At 40.0% G+C, this 12,665-nt stretch overlaps 1 protein-coding gene across 5 annotated transcripts in view; it reads left to right on the forward strand.

Moving 5' to 3' along the window:
- Nucleotides 1-11,129, forward strand: part of Dab (DAB adaptor protein) — a 14,259-nt gene extending 3,130 nt beyond the window's left edge. The window contains exons 1-8 of one of the 5 annotated variants that reach the window (XM_017900270.1): nt 7-169; nt 1,746-1,960; nt 2,116-2,259; nt 4,715-4,867; nt 4,979-5,011; nt 5,123-5,227; nt 5,318-5,569; nt 5,666-11,129. In XM_017900270.1, coding sequence (XP_017755759.1) covers nt 115-169; nt 1,746-1,960; nt 2,116-2,259; nt 4,715-4,867; nt 4,979-5,011; nt 5,123-5,227; nt 5,318-5,569; nt 5,666-9,703 — 4,995 coding nt within the window. In that variant the 5' untranslated portion in view covers nt 7-114 and the 3' untranslated portion in view covers nt 9,704-11,129. Of the gene's footprint in view, nt 1-6; nt 170-1,745; nt 1,961-2,115; nt 2,260-3,761; nt 3,841-3,861; nt 3,922-4,714; nt 4,868-4,978; nt 5,228-5,317; nt 5,570-5,665 lie in introns of those variants that run through there. The other 4 variants (XM_017900267.1, XM_017900269.1, XM_017900271.1 and 1 more) reach the window with 4 other exon arrangements.
- Nucleotides 11,130-12,665: the final 1,536 nt, after the last annotated feature.

A 12,665-nucleotide genomic window follows, 5' to 3' on the forward strand; every position in this document is an offset into this window, starting at 1 on the left:
GGGGGGGGAGGGGGGCTGGAGATTTCGATAAATTGTCTGTAGAACGGCAAATCGAGAAGTTACGAGTGGCAGAGATTAAGACTGCGAGGGGATATATGCACGGGGATCTGCTTGATGATCAAGAGAGAAATTTTGTATACGGTTGTGAAGAACCATATAGATGGTGATGGTGTAAGTGCAATAGTGGGTTATCATATTTGTACATCGACGAAATGATATAATAGAATAAACAGAATAAGAGATGGTTTTACCGACTTAGTCAAAGTAAATTACTCTTGGGATATAGAATAACTTATAAATTGATCCTGCTGGAATTTCAACTACATTCGACTAGTCATTCTACATATGTTACATAAGCATTTCTACTCACAGAAAAGTGCATTATATACTTTATCTTTTACGTGTCTATAAGGCACATATATCGTGCAGGATAGGTTACGAAGAAATATTTCTGCCGACAGGAAAGCGTACTATCCTATATTTCGTGTATTACATATAAGATACGTGTGACTAATATCCGAACTAGGTTACTGAAAAATATTTCTACCAGTATAGATATACACGTATATACACGTACAAATATTTATCCATTTTCTTTATAATTCCGCGTGTAAAGAAAGGAAATCTGAAAATTGTCATACGATTAAAATTAGATTAAGTAATAATTTAGTAATACTATTAAATACTTTAGTAGTAAACAATACTAAAATACGATACTAATATCAGCATTGGGGAGACACCGTGCAATTGTCCATTGAGATTTCAATTAATCGTCAGTATTCTACTCCTAAATTCACAAACGGTTATATCAGGCGTTTTACAAGATCAATTTTCCACGAGACCAGCAACGAGCCGTGGGACGACTAACAAAGTAACGTGAAATCTGTCGCGGTGGGTGCTCGTTTTAATGTCCCTGCATGTGGTCTCGTTCGAGCCGGGACCAACTTCAGTGCCGTACCACGTGATCCTATCGAATTATCGAACTCGAAGCAGCAGGGGTTCGGAACGATCCGTTGACGATGGTTTCAAACCTCTTGAACTTAATATCGATCGGCCATACGATCAATTCGCTCGGTGAAAGCGTAAAACGAGAACTCTGTTGAGTGTCATCCGGATAAGCAATTTATTTCTCTTTCCTGTTACTACGTTCCCTTTCTTCATGAGGAACAATTTAATCATCGTTTTTTTCTCCTGTCTTTTTTTTTTGCTTTAGCTGCAAGCATCGATGAGTGAAATGTTATTTAATAAGGCTCGAGTAGGTGGGGTAGCGTAGAATAGGGGTGAAATATCGAGTTTTACTGCTCGCAGTGGAAGAAGCATTTCTGGTCTTCCAGAATGACGAAACAAATGGTGAACTTGTTCCTATTTCGTGGAAATTAAATTCGAGCGTAATTGTAAGCTCAAATTGGGGTTAGGATATTTTTAACGCTATAACTTAACACTTAAATTAATCAAAATTGAGTATATACTCTTCTATAATCAGATTTTGTAATTAGACTTTATAATTTTTGAAGTATAGAATTTTTGCTGGTTTATTTTTCATTTTCATTTTTTTTTTTCTTTGAATTGACATTATTATTTTATGTGTTATATATTTACAGGCAAAATTGGATTTTTGAAGTAAAATATGTATGTTATTTTATTTCTCAGTTTAGTTTCAACTTTTACTATTATTTTACTTATTAAATGAAATACGAATTTTGGTCTGAAAGAATAATATGATTTTGTAATTGTTTGTTAAGCAGTCAAGAACGAACCAACCCGATTTCTTGGGGAGGGTGTGTCGTTCAAGGCGAAGCTGATTGGGATATTGGAAGTATCGGAAGCACGCGGGGACCGGATGTGCCAGGCAGCTTTGGCGGATCTGAAGATGGCGATTCGAGCTGCCGGTGAACACAAACAACGAATCGCCGTCCAGGTCAGCATCGATGGATTACGCTTGCGGGACGAAAAGTCTGGGGTAATGATTTAAAAAAAAATGGCAACTATAATAAATAATAAAAGTAAAATCTGATTTTCGAATAGTAAGCCCATGAAAGAAAATTTGTTATCTCTAACACTGATGTATATATAGAGTGGGTGGTTTCTTATGTAGTTATAATTTTATTGTTCCAGGATTGTCTGTATCACCATCCTGTACATAAAATATCGTTCATTGCACAGGATATGAGCGATTCGAGAGCTTTTGGATACATTTTTGGGTCACCAGATACTGGTCATCGTTTCTTTGGCATCAAGACAGATAAAGCAGCTAGCCAAGTAAGATTTGAACAGTACCGAGTATGCTTACCAGCTTACTTTATTTATCACCAGTTAAAGAAATTAGCGAACTGAAATATTTGTTGTAAGTTTATTTTATTATTTCTTTGATCAGAATCTTAGCTGTGGACGAGAGAAGAATATTGGAATTACTTTCTGTTTTTTATTCTGATTTGAAATCTGCGAAATAATAATTGTTTTTAGCAATTATTTAAACGTGTTATTAAGTATGGGAAAGAAATTGAGTAATACAGACGAATTTAAGGAGAAAGCAATGAATGGAAGTATGTTAATTATCTTTTCTAAACGAATAACAAGTTTCTGCAGCAGCATATCAGAGATATATTTTATTATAGAACACTTTAAAAAGATATACAATTGTATCAAACTTATAATCTCATTTTATTTATTTCTTTATACTTAATTAGCTGCTACCGTACTCGACCAATCTCTCCACGAACAACAGCTGTACCCCACAAAAGAAAAATTAATTCTCTAAACCCAACGAGGCTCAGAGTAATCAACAATCTCCCACGATCTTCGAACTCACTCAAACCACCTAAATCTCGAATCGAAAACTATACCAGGATCTGGATTAAAGTAATCAATATTTTACAATCAAAGTCGCATTCCACGTTCAACCCCGAGTAATTCATAGTCAAGATCATACTCTTAAATTTCAAACACCATTCAAAGTGTGACTCCATTTTCATATTCTCTCAAGCAACAACATCGACATACATCAAATCGACTTACAACACAAGAAGATAGATTTCATCGAGACACATCAAAGCTAAAATACATATACATCAACCCGAATACGTCGAAGCAAGAAATGCCAAGCCTAAATCGATCCAGAACCACAAATGGTTTGCTTCTATATTCCTCTCAGTATCCAGTGATTTATTATTCTTCGGGGTCTAAAAAATTGGCAATAATTACCAAAGCACCGTCACAAAGAGACCATTTGCCCTCGAATCGATAAAAAGCGAGAGACGGCAAACGCAAGGACAGGCGGGTATTATGTCGTCACCGGCACGGATATTGTCTTTGAGAAACAACAAAAGCACAAGCTTGTGCGCGTTGATTCGATAGGAGAGCCGTTGGTGCGCGAGCACGATCCTTAAACGCGGCCGGACCATGTCATTTAACGTGAACGATTCGCTTTGCCGAGGCAAGGGAGTCTAAAATGATATTTGTCCAATCCGGGGAAGCAATATCGACCTCGATAGCTCGGTAATTCCGGAGGGGTATGTAAATAATTGCATTATACGATTCGGCCTGCCGCCCCAACGATACACCGCGGGAGATTGTTGTTCGATTATACGCGATTCCCTCTGTGCTCATGCTTGCAAAGGGACTACGATTTCTTTGGCAACGCACCCACCCTCTTTTGTTCTAGATTTTTCCTCCTTCTGTTTTTTGCCATTTAAGGTAGGTGTGTACAACGTTGTTTTCTCATTTCCTCTGATATTTTTCTTTTCTTTATTATTCTTTTCTTTATTTCTAATTTTTAGAAGGTTGGACGTGATGTTTTTTTTCATTAACATTTTTGGCAGTTCTTCGAGGTTGTCATATAGGGTGAGTCACGCAACGGTGATCTGGAAAGTGGTTGTAGTCAAGATTTAAGTTGGAAATGTATTTCATGAATTGATAGCGAAGGTAGAATGAGTCATGTTTCTTTATTGATTGCAATTAGGCAAGATAATATTTTAGTACTATTAATATTATGATATCTTCAATACTATAAATTTTATAATATTTTCGTTACATATTAATTATATTTGTTTCTTAACGACGATGACGCGACGACGTACGTATATTGATTTCAGGGCTACGTCATTTATTTTTGGAAAAAGAAATTTTTCTTTTCTTTCTCTCTCTACACGAAGAAGCATTAGGGCAAAATAATACAAAAATTATAGCTTTTGCTTTTCAATTTGTCTAAATTTTTTTAATTTGATTTTATTAATTCAGATAAGTAATCGAGATACCTATTTTCAATTACAATCGCGATAATTCAGATAATTTTATCTGATCTTGGCTTTTTAATTCGTAAGTTTACTTTTTATTAATATAATCTTCGAAAGGATATATCAAAATGGTGGATTAAGATTTATTGAAAGGCGTAAGTGGATATAAATGACCACGTGATTGAGCTATAAGAGAGAAGGAAACGTAATAGAGGGGGAATAGGCCATAAGTGACAGCGAACCGTGTATAGTCGGACGCGTTTAGTATATTAGTATAACGAGACGTAACTCTGAGCTGTGACTTATTTCAAAACTCGTTTCGAGCATAAAGGTATTTTTATATTAATACAGTCTTTAGTTCCACATTTTCCGTATCTTTCTTCTTTGATTTTATTTAATAGCTAGGACGTAAAAGTTTGCTTTTAATTTCGAGCCTTTTCGAAATTTCTGTCACGGGGTATTCATGTTAACATTTTTTCCAGGTGGTAATCGCGATGCGAGATTTATTTCAAGTGGTATTCGAATTAAAAAAGAAGGAGATCGAGATAACAAAGCAACACTTGGAGCAAAATGCTATAAACGTTAATAAATTTCACACTACTGGCATCTTTGTTGAACCTACCCCCGATACTAAAGTAATTGCCATATTTTTCTATTTCTCCTTTTTTTAAATAATTCTTGAATTTATTAAGTTGCTCTTAAGTACTTCCCATTCTCGTTTTGACTGTGAAATTACTTTGCAATAGGGTGCAGCAGGATCAGAGTCTTCTCTACATCGGGTAAGGAATACTAATTCGGAGGTAGACAAATCGGCTGACAAACGAAACGAGTCCCAAAGTGGCATAATAGCGGATTTATTAAATTTACAATTCGAATTGAACTCTCTGCAGCAAGGTGTTCACCAGATGGACAAAATTACTCCCGAAAACCCACCACCTTCCACCGACGATCTCTTTGAAACCGATCCATTTGGTGATTCGTTCGCGAATATGAAGGTACGTTCAAATTAATGATCGATGTGTAATATATTTTATAATCAATTGTATCGTGTTATGCAATTTGTTTAAATAACAATGTAACCCTAGCTGGAAGATACAGTGCGACCAATTTTACCACCACCACCGTCATCTTCCAAAAGAGGCCACCTAGATCGACAGCAAACGGTTCCAGGCGCTCAGTCGTCGATCACGTCCAGTCCAGCAACCACTTTAACTAGCAAGACCCCTCCACTTCAAAGCACCATTCAGTGGTTCGACAAGGAAACCGAAAATCTTTTTAGCGACAGTGAACTCACAAGCTCGACCAAAAATACACCAGTTAAAAAGGAGGTGGAAGAGGTAAATACACCTGACTATTTTTATGTAAAGTTATAAAGACCAAACTATTTAAATTTGCAATTCTTACGGTAAAAATTTGGATATTAATTGTTACAGACTCAAGCTAAAAGTCCACAAGTAGATGTCTTCACGGAATTAGATCCGTTAGGAACCGGCTTAGTCAAACCCTACGTGGACAAGAAGGACTTCTTCCAACACCTGAAGAATCCTCCCAAGAAAGTTCTGAAAGATTTAGTGTCTACAAGCTCGGCGGATACGTTCCCAACGAACTTTAATGTTCTCTCAGACCCGTTAGAATCAGCAAAACCGCGAAACGACGTGATCTCTAAAGAAAATCAATTCGAAGATAGCAACTTTGCAAATTTCGACCGATTCGACGAGAACGAAGCGATTCAATCAGTTTCCATGCGCTCTGATTTATCCAAGAGAACAGATCTTACACCTAAAACGACTCACCATCAACCCCTTTCTGTGTCTCTGCCACCCGAAGACTCTTCTACCTCGAAAGCCTCTGTAGTCCCAACTGTGCCCACTACTGTAGGTGTTTCTCTGCTTGGTAGAATAGATAAGGACCCAACGGAACCCACGCAGACTCTGGTAAAGCTTCCCAGTCCCATAAAGTCTACACGCAAAAAGGAATTTGATAACGATATAGCTAGTAACAAAGGACAGTCCACGGATAAGCCGTTCTCCGTCGATTTCTCGGCAGTCAACGAATCACCAGCGTCTCCATTGAAGTCTTGTTCCTCCGATGCCAATTCTAGACTGTCCAGTTCGTCTGCAGAGCTGGAACTCGTACCTGAACCTCCTCCGCGAGGAATTGCCAACATTTTGATCAACCCTCCGCCTTTGCCCCCTAAGAAGCAAGCAGTTAGGGGTGTCGTGAAGCCACCTCCAAGGCCACCGCATACGGACACTTACTTCCATTACGACTTCCCTGAAAGAGAACCTGTGGCGACTAAGGATAGGGACAAGAGCCCGACGAAAGAAGCGATTAGTCAGTCTGATGACAATTTCAGTCCACCACTTCAATTATTTGGTAAATCGGATTTGATAAGCGCCATGACCACGTCTGCGTTCGAAGATTCCTTTAGCTCTATGGTGCCCACCACGAATTTGCCTACATTTTTTACTACCACCACCACCACCACGTCTACTGGACCCAAGAAGACCAAACCTTCGTTGGATATCACACTGAGCCAATTAACGTCAGCCAATTTGGATGAGTTGGCTAGTAGTTTAGGAATGACTGTCCAAGAATTAACTAGTCTCACACTTCAGCAGCTGACTGAATGTTTGGCTACTCTTTCATCCAAGGAAGGTGCATCTAGTGATACCGAAGAACCAGTTTCTGTGAAACAAGAACAAGTCAGTGCTGTGCAAGCACAACCTGTGTCTAATGTGGTGCAACCGAAGCCGTTCAACGAACCACAGCCTTTTACTATGAACTTTGACCAGGAAACTAAACAGGACGCTACTTACGATAAGTACGCTGTTTTTAGGGAACTATTAGAGCTGGAGCAGTTGGAGAAAAGTGAAGAAAGTGCAACGAAGGAGTCTACCGAAGAAGAGACATCTTCAGTGACCAAGGAAGAGCTCGAAATTGCTAGTCAGCAACAGGAAGCTAGTGACGACAGTAGGTCAGAAACTTTGGCTACTTTGGTAAATCTGACAGTGAAACTTCCACCTAGTAACGAGGATCTTAGTAAGGAAGAGTCGACTGAGGCAAAGTCCAAAGACACAAGGGAATCTTCTCCAAATTTGACGTTTGAAAATATTCAAGCACTTGAAGCAGAGACTAAAGTTGAACCTGTAACAGAGTCTGAAGCATCTACAGATCTGCTGGCAAAACAGGTGGAAGAAGAAGAATCTGATAGGACGAAACCTATAGTGGACATCGAGGAGAACACAGAAGAAACCGAATCTACTGAAAAACCTAGCGATTCCAACGAGGATTCTGATAAACCAACTACTGAAACAATTACAGAAGAGAGGAGTAGCCCCTTAGTAGTAGAGAAAGTCGAAGTAAAGTCTTCGATATCGACATCTAGCGATAAATATGCTGCTCTGCGTGAGATTATAGGCGAGCCAGAACCTCCGGCTAAACAATCTGAAGAAGATACGCCGAATTCCAACAGGATGTCTCCTGTTATTCAATTACCAACTCAATCAAAGACTTCAGCCGAAGTGGAGCTACTAAATCTGTTTTCTGAAATTCCTCCTCCTCCTAGTCCCCAGAAACAGCCCAATAAGGAAGAAGCGCAATATAATAGCGCAATGGGGCTGGACATTTTCGAGGAGATCAAGATATTGAGTACCAAGGGACACGCTGCAAGGATAAGACCTCTAATCCCTGAAAGCATCTTCTGTCCATTTACAGAGTTGAAACCAGAAAGGGATGAAAGCAAAGATGACGGCAATTGGACCAAGTTCGACTCTAGTCTTTTCGTTTCAGACAGACCACCTTCTGAACATCCTCCTTCGATTAGCGGCACTTCCCCATGGTCTCCCGATGGCAAAGAGTTTCACAGAGAGGCTTCTTTCAAAGGTAGCGTGTATCAACAATCAGGTGACAGCGACAACGAATGGAAAGACGAAGAAGAGAGCGAGGAGAGCAATGCATGGAGAGCAATGAGGAGAGCAATGAATAAAAGAGACAGGGGCTTCCGGGATAGAATGATGGAGAAGTCCCGTGACGCGGCGTGGGCCAAAAATTCCGGTCACAGACCTCGTGACTCCTCCCTCTGGTACGATGAGAGTCAATGGGAGAAAGAATCCAAGCACTACCCCCATAGAAAGATGCAATATAAGGACGACGAGGACCATTACGAGGCTCACTGGAAGTGCAGATCCATGCCTCAACGTTGGAACTGGCCACACGAGCACGGACCTTTCTACGACGACGACAGGAAAAGGAAAATGATGCTATGGAAGGAAGACAGATTCGGTAGTCAAGAAAGCATGGGGTACGACGACGAAGACAGGCGGTCTAGGAGGAAGTACGAGAGAAGAAGGTGGGAAGAGGATGCTAGATTTTGGAATAGAAGAGCAGCAGGTCCACCAGACTCTGACTATCCTAGCAGAGAAAGCTACTATTACTACAGAGAAGGTAGAGAACGACCACACGAGTACCCGTCAGCCTGGAACGAAGACTATGGCTCTGATAGGCCAGGAGACGATTCTCCAAGATACAACCAGTCTGGTAGAAAGAGACATTGGCCCAAGAGGCCCAACAGTGCGAACGAGGGACGCAATGTGGACATGGTATACCCCGAATCCCGTGGCAAATTCAGTACTTCTAGGTCTGAGTGCAACGACAACGACTCTGATCCTTATCTACGACCATCGCAGCGTTCTAGGAGTCGCCAGAGCTACTGGGGCAGCGACCAGGGGTACGACAGTTGGGTAGAGAGACCCTATTGGTCGGAGGAACCCGACACCAAGAGCGAAAGTCTACACCGGAAGAGAATACCCAGGCACAAACCTCGCCAGCCTTACGCGATGACCCAGAGCCCATTCGAAGATGATTTCGCTCAAAGCGTAGAGCACGTGGATCCCTCGACTTCGGAATCTCTGGCCACGGTGGAACCGCGAGTCCGTTCCGACGGAAGCGACCAGAAACCATCACCGCAGAGTCGTTCTTTCCCATCGAGGTACCCAAAGCCACTCAGGAGGGTAATGCCCATGGAGGAGGTCGAGAGATTTAGTTACTTCGAAGACGATCTGTCGTTTACGGCTGCCGGGATGAGCGAAACGCCTGATCGGCAGAGGCTGCCTTCCGAGCCAAAGGCAACTCCAGAGGAGCTTCCCAGTGAGGCCAAGGATGCTCACAAGCCGTCTGACGACTTTGTGTCTGGCGATAACGGCCATGACTCTTTCTTCAATGGACATCTGAGATACGACGACGACGACGCGTTCGCTTTTAAGGCAGAAATGGAGGACAACGTGTCGGATCATCGAGCCACCACCTTACCTCTCAAGAACCATGCTCGACAAGGGAAGTATTCCGCTGGGAGTAACAATAATAATAACAATAATAAACCCAGGAACGACCAGCATATAAGGAAGTCCGAGTCAGTGAACATATTCGTCAGGGAGAACGATCCTTTCGGTGATGACGATTTCTTCGATTGATGTAACGTCCAGGTGGTGTTAACCGTAACAGGCACGGTGCTGGACATGTTCAAGATATAACACGCGTCAGTTCTGGCTTTTTCGAGCTGGCGTTGGTGCCGGGCTGATTCGACGGAGTGCGTTTCCTTTCTCTGTTCAAGAACGTACCGGGTCTTGAGCTCACATTGCTCCATTTCAGCGTAGTCCTCGAGCTAGAGATGGACAATTGTCGCGTACCACCTACGTTTTCCTCGATTGGCTTCAGATTATAGCTGAGGCAATAAGTATCTGCTCTTCGAGATCACCGAGCGATGAATTTTAACATAGCGTTTACTATCTACAGTATGATGCATTTTGCGAAAGCTCGTATTTGCTAGTTGTAATAACATGCGTTGATCTTGCTTTATTATTTTTATTATTTATTATTCCAATTGCTTTAACTTCTCAAGTACTCTTCGGCATTTATACTCTTTCGTTCGAATTGCAACTTTCTGTATCAGAGAGGAATATGAAAAGCGAATTACAGTAGGGACCACCATATTGTATTCATCAGTGGCTTTAACAGTGTCTTTAATTCAAGGCTAGTTTCAGAAAGTAAGAGTATTGTCAAAAGAAAGAAATCGTTTCACAGCGATTTTTCTATTCTTCCAGTATACAATTGGAATGACCAGACTTAGAAATGTATACTCTGTTATATTTTATAGAACACAGAAATTTCGAACGTTAATTCATAAATGGCGTTTGGAGTCTGAAGCTTAAAATGCGTCTGATTTGTGCAGAATTTTGCGTTTCGCTATATGGTTACACCATATAGATCCCATCAACTGTACATAATCGTAACTTATGTATTTCGAATGGCGAATTTTCGATGTATCGAGTACACGTGTATCAGAATCTCCAAATTCGTTTAACAGAGACAGAAATGGTGTCTCTGAACGAGTAATGCTCATTGCCTCTACTATAGCTAAGTTGTTTAGTTGAGACTATCGTTATATCGCGCGAACGTGAACTAGAAACGATTTCATGGAGCGCAAATGCGTCCATGGTCACCCATGATGATGTCCATCGGTGAAGATGATTCGTCTCGACGTATCGATGGGGTACGAGCGACGTACCGACTGCTAGTCATTGTTTTAATAAATTTGTACATAATGTTATATCGGCGTTAGCGTGAAATTGATTCGCCGACCGGGATCTGTATATGTGCGTGCAGTTTCTATGGCCGATTGTTTACCGCGATCCCGGCGCGTACTTTCAATTACCGATCACCGTTCCATCGAGCGTAATTATGCTTAGGTTCGAGAAAAGTGGAGTGCTCGGTGAAACTCGCGGGAAATTCGAATTTATCGAACTCCGACTTGGACTCGCTTTTGGGCATATTCCAGGATTACACGGTGATGATTCCTTGTTAATCATTAATTAATGTTGATAAGTGATATTTATAACAGTTAGGTACAAAAGGATTATAAATTAGGGAAAAATTTGTAAATTTATTCCAATTATTATTTTAATTATTAACAATAATCTTTCGTTATTATTGGTAATAATTTTAATTATTAGCGATAATCGTTAGTCGATAGCTTTAATTAATAATTCAATTTTTAGGGTGCTTACGTAGGATAAGAGATATTTCCAATTTCAAAATTCTAGGAAATTTCTTATCTGGTTTTACTTGGTTTATAATACGATTACATCGACATTGTTAAGCAGGATATGTGTTAAATTAGAAGTTTTAAATATCTCGTAGGGCCAAATTAATTTTACCGAATCGTTTCGAGTATCGAAAATAGTTTGTATTCTTTTCGCAAAAATATTTTGAATATTGCAATATTGGATTCTACAACTCCTACTGAGCACTCCACTTTTTTACAGCTGAGTCAATCGCGTTCTTGTTTTGTTCGTTTCGTACGATCACGAAGCTAGTCATGTTCGAAGAGTTAGGGTACTAGAGAACACACAGGCTGCATCGTAGATGGTTATTGCGACTGAAATCGTTAGAGATCTTTCGATGTACGCTTTGCTTTCCGTGCTGCCTCTGCAAGAAAGAACATAGTCGATCGCTTTAGATAATTTCCGATTCCGAAGAATTTCGATAACCTCGATTCTTTATACTCGAAGGTTCTTTTCAACATGGCGGACCAACGACTCCGCCATTTATGCAACCAGAAGCTCCTCCGCGAACTTCGAAAGCGTTAAATTACTCGATAAGATAAATTTCGATTTTATTTCCACATTTCTTTTCGATATCTCACGCAAATAATGCTGAAAGTAGAATTTTACTGTAACTAAAATAAGAGAGAAGATTCTTTCATTGATTAATCGATCGAATTTTAATCGAGAAAATTCATCTTTCGGTTATATAATTTCGAATTAAAAATTCGAGAGTATCTTCATCGAGTTGAGATGATTTTTGTAAGAAAGTAGGAAAATTTCTAATAGTTTTAGATGCAACAGCCTTAACTACGAATGCCTGGGAGAATCTCGTTTGATAGTTAGATTGTTTGGAAGGTTGGGGAATCAAAATGTGACTTTTATACGTTTTTTGACTGGAACGATCTTCGTATGTCGAATCGATACCGTGTTAATGGGCAAAGTAGATTCGATGATCGATTGTCGATCGAAAACGAATAGAGAAAAAAGAGAGAGAGAGAGAGAGAGAGAGTGAGAGAGAAGAGAAATGACGAAGAAACTCCGTCAGTCTAGATAGTTTACAATTGCATTTTATTTCCATCCAATAGAACCAACGTTACAGAATGATTATTTCTCTTTCAACTGCTGGCCAATAGAATTTTATATTTAATTCCACGTTTCATATTTATTTCGGTTATTTATGCATATGTAGATAGGTGTTGACGCTCTATGATAAATGTATTTAATGCCGAAACGACGAATTATTTATTATTTCGTTTAACTTATTATCCATCGAATCGCGGGTCTGTTTTGTAGCATAAATGTCTAGTCAGAGATGTACTGACAATAATAG

Source organism: Eufriesea mexicana, unplaced genomic scaffold (genome assembly GCF_001483705.2).
Source record: "Eufriesea mexicana isolate 0111107269 unplaced genomic scaffold, ASM148370v2 scaffold1146, whole genome shotgun sequence".
Classification (NCBI taxonomy): Eukaryota; Metazoa; Arthropoda; class Insecta; order Hymenoptera; family Apidae; genus Eufriesea; species Eufriesea mexicana.